Genomic DNA, 17,681 nt, shown 5'->3' with positions numbered 1-17,681 from the left:
AATGAGAAAATGTAAATGTATTGATCCTACATTCAAGTTTTACTGGTGCCAGACCAGGCAAAACATCAAACAAAACAATTCAGTTTTAACAAATGAGATCACAACTGTGAAAATAAAAACACTTCACTAAATGCTTTTAATGTGTTTCTTTTTCTGAGGTTCTAAATTCTAAATATTTACAGTAATAGAAATTGCAGATAACATAGCACCAATTTCAACTTTCTTATGCAACCCCCCAATTTTTTTTTTTAATTCAAGCTGTAAGACTTGCAGTAGTACTCAAAGTGGTTTCCTTCCTCAATATGCATTTTTTCACTGAAGGTGTCATTTTTGTGCTTTTAGTAGCACCAAAGTTGCAAAAACAATGTTTTTTTCTTATTTGCCGCTAGTTGTCCTGACCCAAACTTACAGCATTGTTTGAGCCAAAAGTTGATGTCAGATTTTCAAACATTAGCAATGCTTTGAAAGCCTCAGTGTTTACACTCTATGAATGAACTATAATTCTCTGCACACTGAACTGGAATAGAAAATATTCACTTTAAAACTAAAATGGAAACTGGAGGTAAATCTATACATCAGTGAAAATGACTGCTAGAAGTTAAAGACTACAGCCATCCCTGAGTTCATACCATGAAAGGTACCACAAAAGTCAACATAAACTTCTATAGACTTCAGGTCTTTCTTTTGAATTTCCCTCTTCGTTTTGCTTTCTTCCAACTCTTCATCCGTTCCAAATCATATGAGAGAAGGTTATCATCCTCATCTTCGTCATCATTTGTGTACCAGGGGCCCCAGACCCCCCCATTATACTGAGGATTGGAGCGATAGTCTTTGGGAGGGTAGCGGCATGGCACAGCTGTCTTGTTGTACCGTAGAAGCCTTATTAGCATCTTCTTCACCACATGTGGGTATCGTTGTGAAAGGTCCACTCGTTCATATGGATCAGCTGTAATGTTGAAGAGCCATATAGATTTGCCACGATCCCAGTTCACACGTTCATTGTGCCAGCGATTGGCCAACAGCAGTTTGGAGAAAGTCTGTGGAGGAATCCAGTCACTATATCCTGGCACACCAGTCAGGAGCTTCCAGTCACCTACACGGAGTGCTGCCTGGATGGCCGTGTTCCAGATTCCATAGCCTGCTTTCCAAGAGCCATTCTTGGCTTTGGTGTAGATAGGGTCTATGTTGTGGAGAATATCCAGTCGAGGTGATGGACGTCCCTCACTGATGGCTTCCCAGATGTCATAACCATCAAGGTTCTGGTTTTCATCTAGAGTACCTTCACCAAGCATCACTAGTGTTGGGTACCAATCAGTAATATGGATCAGAGCCCTGCTTCTAGTGCCCTTTTTGACCAGTAAAGGGCTGTGTACAAACCCTACGGCTCGTATTCCTCCTTCCCATAAAGTTCCTTTACTCCCTCTTAGTGGCCAGTTGCTGCCTCCTGCCATTGGTTGACCTCCATTGTCTGAGGAGTACACCATAACCATGTTGTCATAATAGCCATATTGCTTGAGAGCAAGAGTTAGATTGCGTACTGACTCATCTAAGCAGCTGACCATTGCAGCATACTTGCGGCGATGCAAGTTTGGGATAGACTTATAGCGTTCAAGGTAGCGTTCTGGAACCTGCAAGGGTGAGTGTACAGCCTGGTAGGCCAAGTAGAGGAAGATGGGCCTGTTAGGATTGTGAGATGCCAGGATGTTTATTGCCTTTTGAGTATACATGATGGTGGAATAGATGCCATGGTCCTGCTCCCAGGCAGCTTCTTCACCCTCATGAAGATCGTACCCACACATTCCTGGGCTGTCACATTTGTAATGGTTGTAGTAGTCACCACTACCCAACAAAGAGCCAAAGAAGGTATCAAAGCCACGCTGTGTAGGCATACAGCCTCGCTTATAGAAGCCAAGGTGCCACTTTCCCACCATATGAGTAGAGTACCCAGCGTTCTTCAGTTTCTGAGGAAGGGTGATGTTTTCCAAAGGGAGGCAATTAGCCTGAGTGGGTCGGATGATGGAATGCTGGAGGCCAGTGTGGATTTGATATCTAGGACATAAAAATCCACCAACAAATTAGTAACAATAAATAATAATCACTGAATAAAACAGACATTTGGATTTTATTTTAGATGACCTATTACTTCAACTGCACAAACTATAAAACTGACATTATTTTAATGAGTGCAAATGAAGACGACCTTCAGGTAATACCTCTTAAAACAGAGAGTTTTTTTTTTTTTTTTTTTTTTTTTTACAGATACAGGCTATATTAATTAAGAAAATCAGAAATATCCTTTTAATATCACTTTGGATAAAAGCATCAGGGAAATTGCTACTTATTAAATGATACCTTATAAGTAACATAATTATGTAAATTTAGTAGAATAATTTGAAATATATCTTAATATTTTTGCCAAATACCTCAACATCTACAGCTTTTCTACTTCCACATGCATCTACATGTATCAAGAAATATTCAAATCAAGTCAAATCATCAGACTTATACAGTGCTCTGCTGTCCATGATGTGAAAGTAAACATTTCTCCACAATGAATACAAACACTAAATGATGCATGAATCAACTCAATCACAAGCACATAAAGACAGCACACGTGCATAAACACAAACATACTGTTTCTTCACTTTACAAACACAGTACCGGGACAGTAAACACACTGTTTAAAGGACATCAGAAAGGAAAGAGTTTGTAACCTCTTCTAGAGCTCCCGTTGTACGGTCAATTATACCTGTCATATTAACTCAGGATAATTATATTGGCCTTTTGTTGTTGGGTTTAATCCAAGTTTAATCTCTCATCTGTCTCCAGTTTTAAAATCTAAAACTGAAAATCTAAAAACTGTGATTTGGCTATTTAGATTTGCCAAAGTACCAATGTCTAGTCTGCAATCAAAAATTATCAACATAAATGTTTCATGTCTAGGTAAATGTTATAGTTATGTCTATACTCTATATATACTGATGTGTGTCAACAACTGTCTCATTTGTTACCGCTTTTATTTTTCCTAAGGAATTTTAGGAGAAACAGCTAGACAACAGCCCAAGTGAATGTTTAAATCACATAAAAACATGAGAAGTGTTTTTGTAGTGACCTATTTTTAATTTTAGGACAGGCATTGGACATTTTGTATACATTTTTGAATATAATGACAGTTTTTCCCATTTCACGTCCTCTGAGTGTTTGTTCTCAGTTGTTTCTTTCTTCATTCATAAGCAAATTATGTTTTTGGAGAAAACATTTCAGGAACTACCTCCATATAATGAACTTCAATGGTGCCCATGAGTTTAAACATAAAAAAAGAGCTTCAAAGAGCTTCAAAGGGCTCTAAAGAATCCCTGGCAGGGAATAAGGGTCTTATCTAGCGATATGATTTAAAAAAAAAAAATGTATATATGGTATCTCACAAAAGTGAGTACACCCCTCACATTTCAGCAACCATTTTAGTATATCTTCTCAGAAACAATACTATACAAATGAAACTTGGATATATTTTAGAGTAGTCAATGTGCAGCATGTATAGCAGTATAGATTTACTGTCCTCTGAAAATAACTCAACATACAACCATTATTGTCAAAATAGCTGGCAACAAAAGTGAGTACACCCTAAGTGATAAAAGCAGTATGTTGTTTAATCATGCAAAGCCACTTGTCCTATTCATCATGTTTATGTTTTTGTCTGCTTGACACGGTCATACAAAGTGCTGAGGAAGCTGAAGGCGATGGGGTGGCAAAGTATGTCTTCAGACCTGAACCCTATTAAGCACCTGTGGGGCATCCTCAAGTGTAAGGTGGAGAAGCAGCATGTGTCTAACGTATAGCAGCTCAGTGAGGAGTGGAAGAGGATCTCAGCAACAACCTGTGCAGCTCTGGTCAATTCCATGCCCAGGATGATTAAGGCAGTGCCAGATAACAAGGATGCTAACACAATATATTGACACTTTGGACAAATTCACTTAGGGTGTACTCACTTTTGTTGCCAGCTAGGGCTGGGCGGTATGACCAAAATTTTATTTCACGGTATGAGAAATTTTATTTCACGGTAAAGAAATATTTCACGATATAGTTTTTTATATAGGTAGTTATTCCAGAAAATGTACAAAAGGGCTTTATATAATAAATAAGCTTGAATATTTAAGAAAAGAAAAGGACTTGATCTTATTTGATTATTTTGTATTTTATTTTTAACCTTATAAATATAGTAAACAAAATATGACTTTATATGAAAAACAATTCCACTGTATGTCACATTTCACAGCTTGATGTGGAAAGAACTTATTATTGTAAATCCACACAACAGATGTTGCACCTCTTTTAATGATGAGCTCCTCCTCCTGCTCAGGATTTTTTTTTGAGCCCTTCTTGTCTGTTCGTTTCTCCTTTTCCATGTTTTTACAGCCACCCAGCGTATCCTTCAGTCTTGCATTCAACGGTTTGACCAGTCTCAGCCTCACTTATTTACATTTCGCAGTATACACGGAATAAAAAAATTATTTTACGGTACACATTTCATTCCGCGGTAACGATATATACCGTCATACCGCCCAGCCCTATTGCCAGCTATTTTGACAGTAATGGCTGTATGTTGAGTAATCAGGGGTAATCTATACTGCTATACAAGCTGCACATTGACTACTCTAAAATATATCCAAGTTTCATTTCTATAGTATTGTCCCTATACTACATAAGTACATAAATATACTATATGAAGATAATTAAGGAAATGTTTTCCTCAAAAAAAACATAATTTCTTTACGACTGAAGAAAGAAAGGCATGAACATCTTGGATGACAATGGGGTGAATACATTATCTGTAAATTTTCTGTTTCTAGAGAGATTAATACATTAATGTCAAAGATGTGAATGTCATGAATGTATGCAATGTAAAACAACAGTGTAACTTTAATGGACCCAAAAGTTATGGTTGAAACTGTTAGGACTGTTAGGTTTATGTTCTGTGTTTTAGACATTTACGTTATAAATGTTCCCTTTTTGGCCCTTGTTTAATGTTTAGTTCAGTTGGTTTGCTTTGTGTATTCATATCCTCCTGCATTTTTTTTTTTTTTTGCCTTTTGTAAATAAAGTTCCCACTACTGCAATACATTCTGCCGTACTCTCTCTTGCTGCAACCAGCCATAACAGAAGAACCAACTGAAATTGATGGATCTAGCAGCAATACAGTTTCTCCTTCTCTCATAGAGAGGTCACTTCCTTGAGGGCTACACACAGGACTTCTTAGATCTGGCCCACCTCGTCCACTACAATGATGAGAGCATGCCTGCCCAGACATGGTCGACAAGGGACTTTTAGCGTGTATGTGGACAGAGTACTCACCCAGTGTGGAACCCCCTTCACCATTTGTTAGGATCTCAAACCCATTGCATCCAAACCAGTCCCAACTCACCCTCTAGAGCACATCCAGTTCCTCAACATGCCTGCCACAGACCCATTGCTAGAGTCCATTCCTGCCATGGACTCAGTGCCTAAGCCAGAGACTAAAAAGGAACCAGAGACTAAAAAGCAGCCAGAGCCAGCCATAGTGTTCATCCTGGAGACAGCTTGGAACCATGTCCATCCTGGAGCCAGAGTCTGCCTCCTCCTAGATCCAGACGTAGACGAATGACTTATAAATTGCACCCACCCTCAAACTCTCCACCATTTATTTCTGGTTGGACTCTGTACTAGTTCCCTGGCCTTTCCTTCTCTGCTGATCCCCATCTTCCCCATGGCTCCACTTCTAACTTATGAGCCTGTGGCTGTGCTACGGTCCTCTAGCCCTGCGGCTCCACCTTGCTCCTCCATATTTCTGGCAGCTCTGCTGTCCTTGTTTTTACTGGTGTTTCCTCTGTTTTTCTAACCCTCAGCTCTGCCTTGGTCTTCGGATCCAGTAGCCCTCACTGCAGTACACAAGATCTAGGGGGCAAGGTTACATCCACATCTAGGGGGTGGAGATGGGTTTAGGGATCAGGGGGTGAAGACGGGTAGGTTAAGAGATATTTAAGGTGGGAGGAGTTGGATCTGGATCAAACCTAGCCCCCTGGATCTTGTGTTCTGCATTGAGGACCATCTCTGTGGATCCCCTCGATCCTGGAGGGCCCTGCAGAGTTTAGCTCTAACCCTGATCAAACACACCTGAACACACTAATCAGTAATTTCAGGCCAGAGATTTTCTTACTATAGGGAGATGAGAGGGTCTGTGTTACTTAATATTGGAGAAAGCGTAACGGCCAACTTGGATCACGTCCCTTAATAACCAACTACACTGCAGCCCTAACGTCACTGAATTTCAGTCAAAGTTGTGGACACTCAATCGCTGTTTACGGATACCATAGGAATAAATGAGAAGTGCCGTGTTTAGTGTAAAACAAGTTGAAGATTAGCACATAGGTTGTTGATTCATTAAATGATAAGCCGTTTCCTCTAAAAAAGCGGTTTACTCAGCGTAGTAAAGCCTCTCCTCCATTGACATCCATAAACAAAAAAAACGGCCTCTGACCGTTATGTTTTCAGAAGCGTTAGCTTTAGCCGTTACGCATTTTCGGCTTGCCTTTTAGTGGCTTTGTTCAGGCTACATTTAGGTGAGTTTTATCAGGGTTGAAGCTAAACTCTGGAAGGGACACCGGCCCTTCAGGACTGAGTTTGCCCATGTCTGGTCCCAGACTCTGCCTTGGTCACCCTTTCTCCCAGCATCACCATAGAGAGTCACGCTTCCTATTCAGCCGGCTCTGGTGTAGGTAATTATCTTGTTATATTCTCTGTATTTAAACCCTCTGTTTGTTTCAGTTATTTGTGTGTATGCATTGTTATTATCCTGCATGTTATTTGATTTACCTTTTGTAAATAAAGTTTTCCCTAATTAAATCCTGCCTCTACTTTTGCTTACTGCAACCAGCTGTGACGATGACTCTCTTACAAATATATGATCCTTCTAACTCAAATCCTAAATTAACTCTGACTTTTGCAAATCTATGAACATGTGAATGGAAGGGCCAAGCACTGAAGGAATTGTTCACACAAAAAATTGAATTCTGTTGTTTTCCTTTTTCCACAGAACACTAAAAGGACATCCTGCGAACCAAAGTTTAAACTACAATGATTTACTTTGAGCTACACAAAACAATTATTAGGCCATCACTCCTTATATCATGAGAAATAAATCTTCTTAGGATTAACTTCAGAAAAAGCCTTAATTTGGTCAGTTGTCTTGCATATTCAAGAATTTGCAGACTCCTTTTAGCCAACCTGATCTCATGATGAAAACGTACCTGTGAGAACTATTTCGCAAGACGCGAAATACGTACAGACATATACGTTTCGTGACATATTTGATTTGAAATGTCCTCTGAGTGTCGCTAAAAGAGTGATTGGTTTTTCCCCAGAACAGATAAACATACATGTGGTACATTTTTGTGACATTGGTATTGCACATGTCACTGCAGTTCTGACTTGTAATGTCCATTGTGTGCCACTATAACTATAATGCTCTGTGACATTTTACGTCCGGAAAGCGAATTACATGGAGCTGTAATCATAACTGTGTATGAGACAATTACAATCTGCTTGCTGTTTTACCACCTCTACCACCTCTAGTCATTTTGATTATCATATTATTTAATTGTGTCAATTGTGGGTCTTCACAGCCTGATGCCGCAGAAATAGAAGTCAAATGAAAATGTAGTGTCATTTAGACTGATTAAGAGACTTACTTATTTACATGTAATGTTTATTGATTGCTACTTTATTGCATCATGTTTAGCTATGACACAGTCTGTAGGAACCTTCATGGCATAAAAAATAAAGAAGAACTTATTCATAATGTTCTTAATTTTATATTGTAAATCACTGTAAATATAATTCATATATCGACTGACGTATGTATTAATGTGCTCATTTATGTGCTTAAAATGCTATTATATCTACAAGTGAAGACAGAGAGGAGGGAATGAGATTAGGCCATGTGATAAGGCCAAATGCATACCTGCGTCCTCATGAGACAACAGCACTTATGATCTACCTACTACACCATAGCTTCATTCTGGTTTATATGCATAGTCAGCGAAACTTATTTTAAACAATAGCATGTAGCATGTAACTAATATTACACTAAAAACACTTTTAAACAACCCAAATGTCCCACAAAACATGTTTTTGGCCACCAAATCCATCAGAAAAAACTAATCCTCAACCAGGCTCTGCTGGAAGCCTTGCTGACCCATGTTCTGCTTGCTCCAAAATCCCTCCCACATCTGCTTCTAATAAGTGGGATATACTCCTCTCTCCAGATAATCAAATTCAGACCACAGAGCATTAAAACATGTTCCCTCATTCCCACTACACCATCCATTCATTACACCCTATTTCTCTTTTCAGTAACCCAGTAACTAACCATCTCAAGGCCCTTTTGTCCAATATCAGTAGAGCCATCCTATGATTTGAGATTCTTAAGTGATTAGTTCACCCAAAAGTGACAACTCTCTCATCATTTACTAAACCTCATTTCTTCCAAACATGTTTTTGAACTTCCTTCTTCCTATAACATCTAATGCTCATGAGCTCTCATAAATACCGCAAGGAGAACTAGGGCAGATTTTACATACACAGTATTTCTGCTACTCACACAAAGCTGAGTGGATTTAGAAAACTGGTATCAGTATCGGGCCTGATACTGCGTTCTGTACAAGGCATCTAACAGTTTAGGCTTGTCTACTATGGCAGTGTTTCCCAATACTGGAGCTTCACAAAACTGCACATTTTTAATTGCCTCCTTTATCTAAACGATCTGATTTTCTCATTAAGTCATCAGCTTGTTAGTAAAGTGTTCATGAACTTGGGTGTGTCAAAAAAGGTACAATCAAAGGACACAGTATTCATTGTAATGTAGTGCTGATAGATGTCAGCTTGATGAAGACCACAATTTAATTAGGGTTTATCTGATTTGCTTTGCTTGGCAGGGTTTTTAGCTACAGCTGCACTGTCCCATCGTGAGAAACGAGAACATTTAGATTTTTTTTTTTTTTTCAAATTTGTGCACCATTTGTACAAGCAGTCTTAAATAATATTTTATAAAATGCTACCTAAATTATCAAATGAAATATTACATACACAGACAGAACATCTAACAGACAAGGATTATGGGAATCTCATTCCTTTTATCAGTGTAGTGAATACCTTAAAAGGGTAAACGCTATGGGGAACTGAGCTTACTATTTATATGGGCAGATGTGGTGTTTTCGGACTTAGAATCTAAAGGCATCAGATTCAGGCACTCATAAGCATAAATCTTTTCAACAAAAACATGACCAACGCTTATCCCTCCAAATTACATTTGGACCTTTAAGAGATGGCTCAGCAGATGCCAACATAAACAACTCTGCCTATTTTTTTTTTGTAATGTAATCCTATTTGGTCAAGACCTTTTTTTTTGTTAAAGAGCATTTTTTAGATTAAGCAATTCAGAGGCTAAAAAGAATAACAATTAACTGTTTAACTGCTAAAACCAGTCCAGCTGAAAATGTCAATTTTCAGTGTTTATTCAATATAATATAGTCAACAACAGGGTATTAAAGGGGTTATATGGTGAGAAATTATATTTTCAGTTATCTTTTGCAATAACAGCTGTCCATATTCACTCATCAGTGATGCCTTCTGGGTGATCAAAGACTGTGTGTCAATATGGTGTGGTAATAAATAGGATAAATGTTTTTCTAAACACATCAGGGACTTTAACAGTTTATTTTTAAGTTCAGTTTTTTTAAGAGGTACCATTTCAGTTTTAAACTTTTTTTCCACCACAATTAAGCATGGATTGTGATGAATCTGCCATACACAGAAGCAAAACAATGACTGTTCAGTTCTACGGGACAAAGAGGGGGTGGAATATGGTCAAATCTGAATTTTCCTGGTTTTGGTGCAGCTTTACTTACTTTACAAAAATGCACAAACACAACCATTATAAGCAGACCTCAGTGAAAAAACTAAAAAAAAAACTATGTATGATATGATCCCTTTAAAACATCAACTCTCTGATAACAAAATATAAAGTGTAATTTTGAAAAGGATAGTGCTGGACTAAAGGACAACATTTGCCGGGTTACAGTTTATATTTGGGCTTCTCCCCAAAATGAAATCAACCTAAACAGCTCAAACTGTGGTTTTCAAAAGCAGTGTATTTAATTTTAAAATAAGATTTGAAAAAGTCAAGTTTTGAGACCTCAGAATATGGTAAACTTCTGGTACATTACAGCTATGGATAGATTTATCTACTGATGACCCCCACAAAGTTCTTTTGATATGTTTAATGTCAGTCCCATATATCTTATGAGTGGTCTAAATATTCTAGGCCAACCACACAACAGTCATACACTTTGAAGTACATCACCCCAAATCCCCATTACAGAGAGCCAAAAAGCCATTCTGTTCAGCACATTCATTGTAAATGAATGTGGGGAGGGGCTGATTCATTCATTACTTCCAAAGCAAATTGCCAAAAGCAACCTAGCAACCTTCCTGTTTCCCGAGGCGTGGACCAGATGTTTCACTACAATGGGAACTCTGGTGTCAGGCTTTTAACACCATTGTGGGTGGAGAACATGCACACAAAAACACAATCTTGTCCCATATGAGTATCCAATATGCATATAGAAAATTAGCATACTGTGCACAGATGCTATGTTCTGCTGCAATAATAAGAACAGTATGTAAAAGAAAAAAAAGAGAGCACACACAAAACCCCACACAGGAAAAACAATACGTTCTCGAACGTAACAGTATGCAATTGCAAACATAGCCTTTGGGTGTGTGGTACTTTTGTTTTCCAAATACATTGTTATGGTGTAGTTACAGCACTACACATCTGTCTATGAAGTAAGCATCTGCATGTATTTACACGTGTGATATAGTCTAATGTATTTGGATACTTAAGCCACACTTGTAAAATGTCTGAATGTATAACATTATGTAACAAATTAAATATCAAACATTAAGTAACACGAAGCACAACACTTTACCCCCCAAAAAGGTTATTTTATATAGCCTAAACAAAATGTACTTTGAAAATCAGATATTTTTAAGTTATCTAATGGAATGACTTTCATTTTAAAGTGTGGTTTAAGTGTACAAATTATTTTGATGGAAATATATATGTTAGAGATGTAAGCCTATTTATATTAATGTTGTATATCCCACCTGCCGGTCATCAGTTGGCTCCTTGAGGGGCTACACAAAGGCTGCACATAGTAATTCTCCAGTTTGACTCCTGCTGCAGCGAGTCTGTCCAGTGTTGGAGTCTTTATTTCGGACCCATGATACCCCACGTCTCGAAATCCTTGGTCATCAACCATAATAAAGATGATGTGAGGCTGAGATGACGTTTCCACGTTGTTCACACGATTCGAATGAAAACTGCTCTTCCATGTTCCGTATGTTGAGCTGACAAAGCCGCTAAAAGTAGTCAAAAGCGTCAAAAGAAATGTACTTCTCCCCATTCGTCCGCACATTGCACTTAAAACCATTCGCTCTAAATGAAGTTAAAGTTAAAATGAAAATGAAAACAGAGGATACCACTGTCTTACTCTTTTCACAGCACAAAATAACACCGCTGCATGTCATGTTACAGGAGGAATATCGCTTGGACTGGGGAAACAGACGCGCTTGGAAATTAGGTTCGCAATTTGTCCGACCTTGTCATTACGAACATAGTCGTATTATTGCAGCCTTTGTATGGTTCGTGTTGAATGCTGCTGAGCGGAGAACATCTATTTTAGTTAAAAGAACTGTCCGAATATAACAATTTCAATAATAATTCAAAAATCTAAAAACCTGAATTTATGCATGCAAACCCGGATCGCAGTAGGTTGTGCGCATCACTCTATAGTAGGATAAAGACGTTGTTATCAGCAGTCGATCCGTCTGTCTTCAATGACAGACCTTACTGTGTCATCTCTCGCTGAAGTTACTCTTCAGTGCCATATACTGGTGTCCAATTCGCGAATGAGTCATTCTTGGAGTCGACTCTTTTGTAATGATGCTTTTGAACCGATTCACTATAGCGCATACAAATCGAAAGACTGAAAACACGTTGATTTATGTAAATAATCTAAAACACGGAGAAACAAATATTATTTAACAACAAAAAAAGAAAGAACACAAAAACAGCATGTGTAAACGTTTGGGAAGTCTATTGATGGTTGGGGAATTGCAAACGAATCGAAGAATCACTTTTAAGCGTGTTCATTTAAACGAACCGAGTCACTCAAATGAATGGGACGTCCCAAGTCGGATTATGGACTGCCTTCCAGAGAAAAAAAGACATGGTGCAGTAACCAGTTAAAATATATATATATATATATATATATATATAGAGAGAGAGAGAGAGAGAGAGAGAGAGAGAGAGAGAGAGAGAGAGAGAGAGAGAGAGGACAACACCTAATGCCTACTCACATACTATTTTAATATGTAGATTATACTTAAGCATTGCTACTGTCTGACTGACCATACAAACTATGCAATTACTGTAAGACTACAGTGTTAGATTGCCTTACTTCTTTCCAAAAAGGGTAAAGTAATAATCAGGTTCCTTCAGGTTATTATAGACTGTAGCTCTCCTTATTGTTGATAGACTATTTCTTCTCACTTCAGCCCACAGATATACACAGTTAACTATTTTTGTGTGCATGTTTGCCCATTCTAGGATTACATCAGTAAATTTCCTCTCTTCTTCTATTAAATCCTAAATCCTTATATCCTGACATCTACCTTTGCTCAGTTCACATAATGAGATAAGGTACTGCTAAGCTTAAATTTACTTACATTCAGTTAAAAAGTGTTATCTGTATTTTAGAAACTGAAGCCACTGGCATTTTTAAAACTTCATCCCAACAGTGATTGTATTTTCTCATTTCTTTACAGTCAAAATAACAGTGATTGAGTATACATATGGCTTGTTATTACCACGAAAAGGTACAAAGCTGCACCGGGGCAGTACTCTAAAATACAAAGGCTAAAAATCACACCTCTGTACCTTTTTGACTTTTAAATGGTACATATAAGTACCTTAGTACTTAAATAAGTACACATTACCTAAAGTGTACAAACCTTTTGAAATGGAACACCAGTTTACATCTTTTTTTCTGAGAGTGATACTCAAGTAGCGTGGGTGTCCTTTAAAGTAAGACTCATTTTCCTAACTTTATGTGCTAACAGTCTACTTGGAAAGATTTTAAATGTTTAGTTGATTTCATATCCCCCTTGATATTTAAGTTTTATGCAGGGTATTTCCTGCATTTCACGATTCCAGCCAGTCTCTGCTGCGCTCATGTATTGTGTTACTTTTGCAGTTCTATTGCATTACTTAAAAAATACATCTTTTCCTTTTGTCAAATACAATCAGATGTTATAACGTGTCATTTTCCACACACTTTTTTTTATTTTCATAAAGGAACAATGAAAATAATTCTCCCATTGCATTACTCATGAAAGCTAATGCATCCTCAGGAAGGAATCTATTTCAACCTGGCTTGCATTGAAAGAAAAGGAGGAATCTCAATGGGTTTATTGTACGAAACCACATGTCCATGCAATAAACTAAGATGCTTCATGCAGCACAGATTCATTTTCTGGATTCAGGGACGATATAAACATTAAAGATTTGCAGGATTTGTAAAACAGGCTTATTGTTGATTGCAATGTATTCACTTGCTAGCCCCAAGTAATGTTGTGCTAATACTGCCTGTATAAAACAGGCAGAAGATATTTTCTGTTAATCATACCAGCAATAATTCATCAATTGCTGGAGAAGAGCATTATAATAGGCACATATCCAGATGAGCACACTTTTGCCATTTTACAGAGCTGTTTCTGGTTTCTGGATTTTGTGATGCCGTACAGTCTCAGAAAAGTCCCTAGCACTCAGAACCAAGCCTGCAAGATGGGGAATTGCACTATGGAAATTGTGTGCAGTGCAAAATTTTGGCCGTGTTTGTGATGTTAACTGATTTGCATAACTCAAAAACAACGCACATAGCATATGTGATTAAAAAGCATGCCAGAGGCTACAATTCCCCTCTCCATTGTTTACCTTGTAAAATTAGTAATACTGTTTAGCATATAGCAGAGAGTATGTTGGATCAGGATCATATTTTTTTTCCTGTACCACCAGAAGAGAAGCAACCTAACTGTTCAAAGTTCTGTGGAGAGGACTGATTTCTGGAAATACTCTTCATAATTGTGAAATAACCCAAACCTTTCTAGGGTAATAACACTACCTGCGGCCCCACTAGAAAGATAGAAGTGGGACATATGTTAACTTGGAGGCTTTCTGCACAGTGTAAGAGTAAACATTTTAATCATGAGCTCATAAAGAGTGCAAGGATTTTACAAGACTTGCTGTTGGCAAATAACAGTGTGTGCTTTAACAGTAAAGCTTTTCAAAGTTTTATACCTGAAACAAACTAGCAACTTGCACTAAATGTTGTGCAATTTACTTACAGGCCCAAGTCAAAAGATCCCAAGTCTCTGGTCTCTAGTGTCTAGATATCTCAGGTCCCTCAAAGGCAGGGGTGTGCTTAACTCATTAAGTTGAGCAATACTAATGCTTGCCCAGTAAACACTGGATTCTTTAGCAGTCCCTTACCTGCATTAGACGTGTGCTGTCTGTTCAACATGCCTGGACACAACAGAACCTTAAAAAAACCCATCATATTTTACTGAAGTCATGCATGCAGTTCATTGATGAAATCTTCATGTTAGTGCTTTGATAAATGTGTGGTTTATCAGACGTGTGCCGTCACACCTGCCAGACATAACAACAGATAACACACTGTCTACACCGATGCCATCATTTTCATATCATACCACAACAGCTTGAGGCTGTCTAAACTGAATGCATCAAAGCCCAAATTCCAAATTTATTTGTGCTGTTCTCAGGAGTAGCGCAAGCGTGTGTATTATGCAACCAGTGTAAACAATATCACTGAATTTTACTGGGTATTCACAAGCTGTAAGGCTTTTTGAATGTATGGATGTGTTTGTGAATAGTTAGATGACTCAGATAGTTCTCAAGTAAACACTATTGAAAATAATGAATCGTCAATGGTTTTGTGGGGCATTTTTTCTATTTGAGCATTTTTGGCTGTTCTTGAGTTAAATGGTGCTTTGAATATTAATAATTTCATCTGATTTGTCATAATGATCAAGCCAATAGATATTAGTAAGTCTATGCAAAATGAGCTAAAAGAGCACATTTGCATGAAATATTCCATTATTCAAGTGAATAGAGGGAGATGAAACCCAATTCCAGTCTTGGAAACTATAATCTAAACTAAAATTTTTAGAACTACAATTTCTTTCCCCACTAAACGGAAAGCATTGCAACAAGTTGAGTGGGAAAATGATAGCAGAGTGAGATTTTTAACAAAGGAAAGTATGTATTTCAGACAGAATATTAAAGCAATTCTTTGCAATGGCACACTAAGAATACATTTGGGGGAAAGATACACCTAATTTGCTGTTATACACTGTTCACAACACATATTATTCCAAAGAAGTTTTACCTAGAAGTAACTTAATATCCATAGTGAGCAAGCATAAGGCAAATGTGGTAAGGAAAAATGATTTAAGATATTAAGTAGGATGGAGGGGGTGGTGGACTTGGGGGGGGGGGGGAATGGAAGGTTGGAACCCATCTTCTGGCTGCTGCATATGTAAACAAATGTCCATATGGCCAATACAGTCTTGCTACAGAATGTTTATGATAACAGTCAGTTGTTATTAAATTATATTATTAATGAATAAATAATATTCTATTTTTAGATACTGGAGGGAAAAAGGCAGTAGTTGCTTTCTGCTGACTCTGCAACATTAAAGTGTGGAATTTTTTTGGATATGGTAAATTCATTAGTATACAAATGTTTATATTTAAATTTCATACAAGGGCTGTTTTGACAATATCACAAAATGTTCTAGCATACTGAAATGAAAACCCAGGAACAATGACTTAAGTTATCTCAAGAAGTACTACTCAATGAGCCCGGAGTTTGAAGTAGATTTTCATTTGCTGCTACTCTAAATTTTTGTAATGTACATGCAGTATTCTCCTTTTCTTTTTCTTATCATATTTATGTTATTGTGGTGTTATTGCATCTCAAAGGAAAACTTTCATAAAAAAATCATATTTTATGGTTTAAGAGGTAGAGGCACAGATTGGAGTGGAGACTATTTTTAATGCACAGAATATTCATTCACATAATTTTAGTTCTTCTTTAGTCTACAAAAATGTCACACATTGTGAATCCTTTTGACATGATGAGACTATCATATTTGTATGCGTGCATATGTTTTTACCTGCATAAAGGTCCTTTAACTTAGAGTGCATATGTGTGTTTGTGCATTTCTTACAGTCACTGAACCCTGAAACACTGACAAGCATGTGATTCCTGAGATTCCAGGAAATTCAGAGGTATGTGATATGTGTAATGGTGTATAGTGGCCTATGTGTTTGTTTCTACACACACACACACACTCTGGTATATGCTGGTCCCCAGATAAGTTTTTAGTCCCTTCTTAGATTTAAGGATGTTTTGGGTTGTTTCTCCCTATAGGCGGCTGCATATATGAAAAAAAACACCTAACCCTAAAAAAATTCTAACAAATGGTTTCTCAGCAGTTTTTTGTAGTATTAGATGTCCTTAATAACATACTAAATTTTTACCAAAGTTTGACCACTAGAAAGGTGTCATTTTCAAGATGGCGTCCAAGATGGGCAGAAAACCCTTAAAATATCCTAACTCCTTCATTATTTGACCTAGCCAAGTAATCTTGGTGTCTAACCCAATGTTTTCTGGGTCTATGAATCCGTTGGACTTGTCTAAATTGCACTGACATGATTACATAATTACGGAATACATGATGTTGTGAGATTACTGTAAGGTTTTATCTTTGTTTGGGGTGAACCAGAGATGTAAACGATTTAGCCTATGTCATGTAAATCCTACTCAGTACGTGTTTTTGGACACATACAGCTTTTTTTTTTTTTTTTTCTAAAACACAAACTTGACATTCAATGTAAAAGTTATTGCACCCAAAAGTTCCTTAAATTGGAGTTGTATAACATTGATCATAAACAACTCTGAATTAGCCCTAACAGAGGCCTGTGTGTGAACCCTCTAAATGGTCACTTATTTCAAATTGCTTTAATATATAATTGTACTTGTAATCACTTTCAGGTGCATCTCAATAAATTAGAATGTTGTGGAAAAGTTCATTTATTTCAGTAATTCAACTTAAATTGTGAAACTTGTGTATTAAATAAATTCATTACACACAGACTGAAGTAGTTTTAAGTCTTTGGTTCTTTTAATTGTGATGATTTGGCTCACATTTAACAAAAACCCACCAATTCTCAACAAATTATAAGACCAATAAAAAAAATCTCTTAGTGAATTGTTGGCCTTCTGGAAAGTATGTCCATTTACTGTATATGTACTCAATACTTGTTTTGCTTTAATTACTGCCTCAATTCAGCGTGGCATGGAGGTGATCAGTCTGTGGCACTGCCAAGGTGGTATGGAAGCCCAGGTTTAATTGACAGTGGCCTTGAGCTGCAGTTTTTGGTCTCTTGTTTCTCATTTTCCTCTTGACAATACCTCATAGATTCTCTATGAAGTTCA

General features: G+C 37.4%; 1 protein-coding gene across 1 annotated transcript; it reads right to left on the bottom strand.

Annotated features, from left to right (window-relative positions):
* On the bottom strand, positions 1 to 11,944 carry arsj (arylsulfatase family, member J). The gene is made up of 2 exons (XM_073836863.1): positions 11,203 to 11,944; positions 1 to 2,049 (listed from the first exon to the last, which is right to left on the bottom strand). The coding sequence occupies exons 1-2, from the start codon at positions 11,526 to 11,528 to the stop codon at positions 672 to 674; spliced, it is 1,704 nt and encodes a 567-aa protein (XP_073692964.1). The 5' UTR covers positions 11,529 to 11,944; the 3' UTR covers positions 1 to 671.
* Between the last annotated feature and the right edge of the window lie 5,737 nt (positions 11,945 to 17,681).

This window comes from Garra rufa, chromosome 3 (genome assembly GCF_049309525.1).
Source record: "Garra rufa chromosome 3, GarRuf1.0, whole genome shotgun sequence".
NCBI lineage: Eukaryota > Metazoa > Chordata > Actinopteri > Cypriniformes > Cyprinidae > Garra > Garra rufa.
This window is presented reverse-complemented; position numbering and strand designations above follow the sequence as displayed.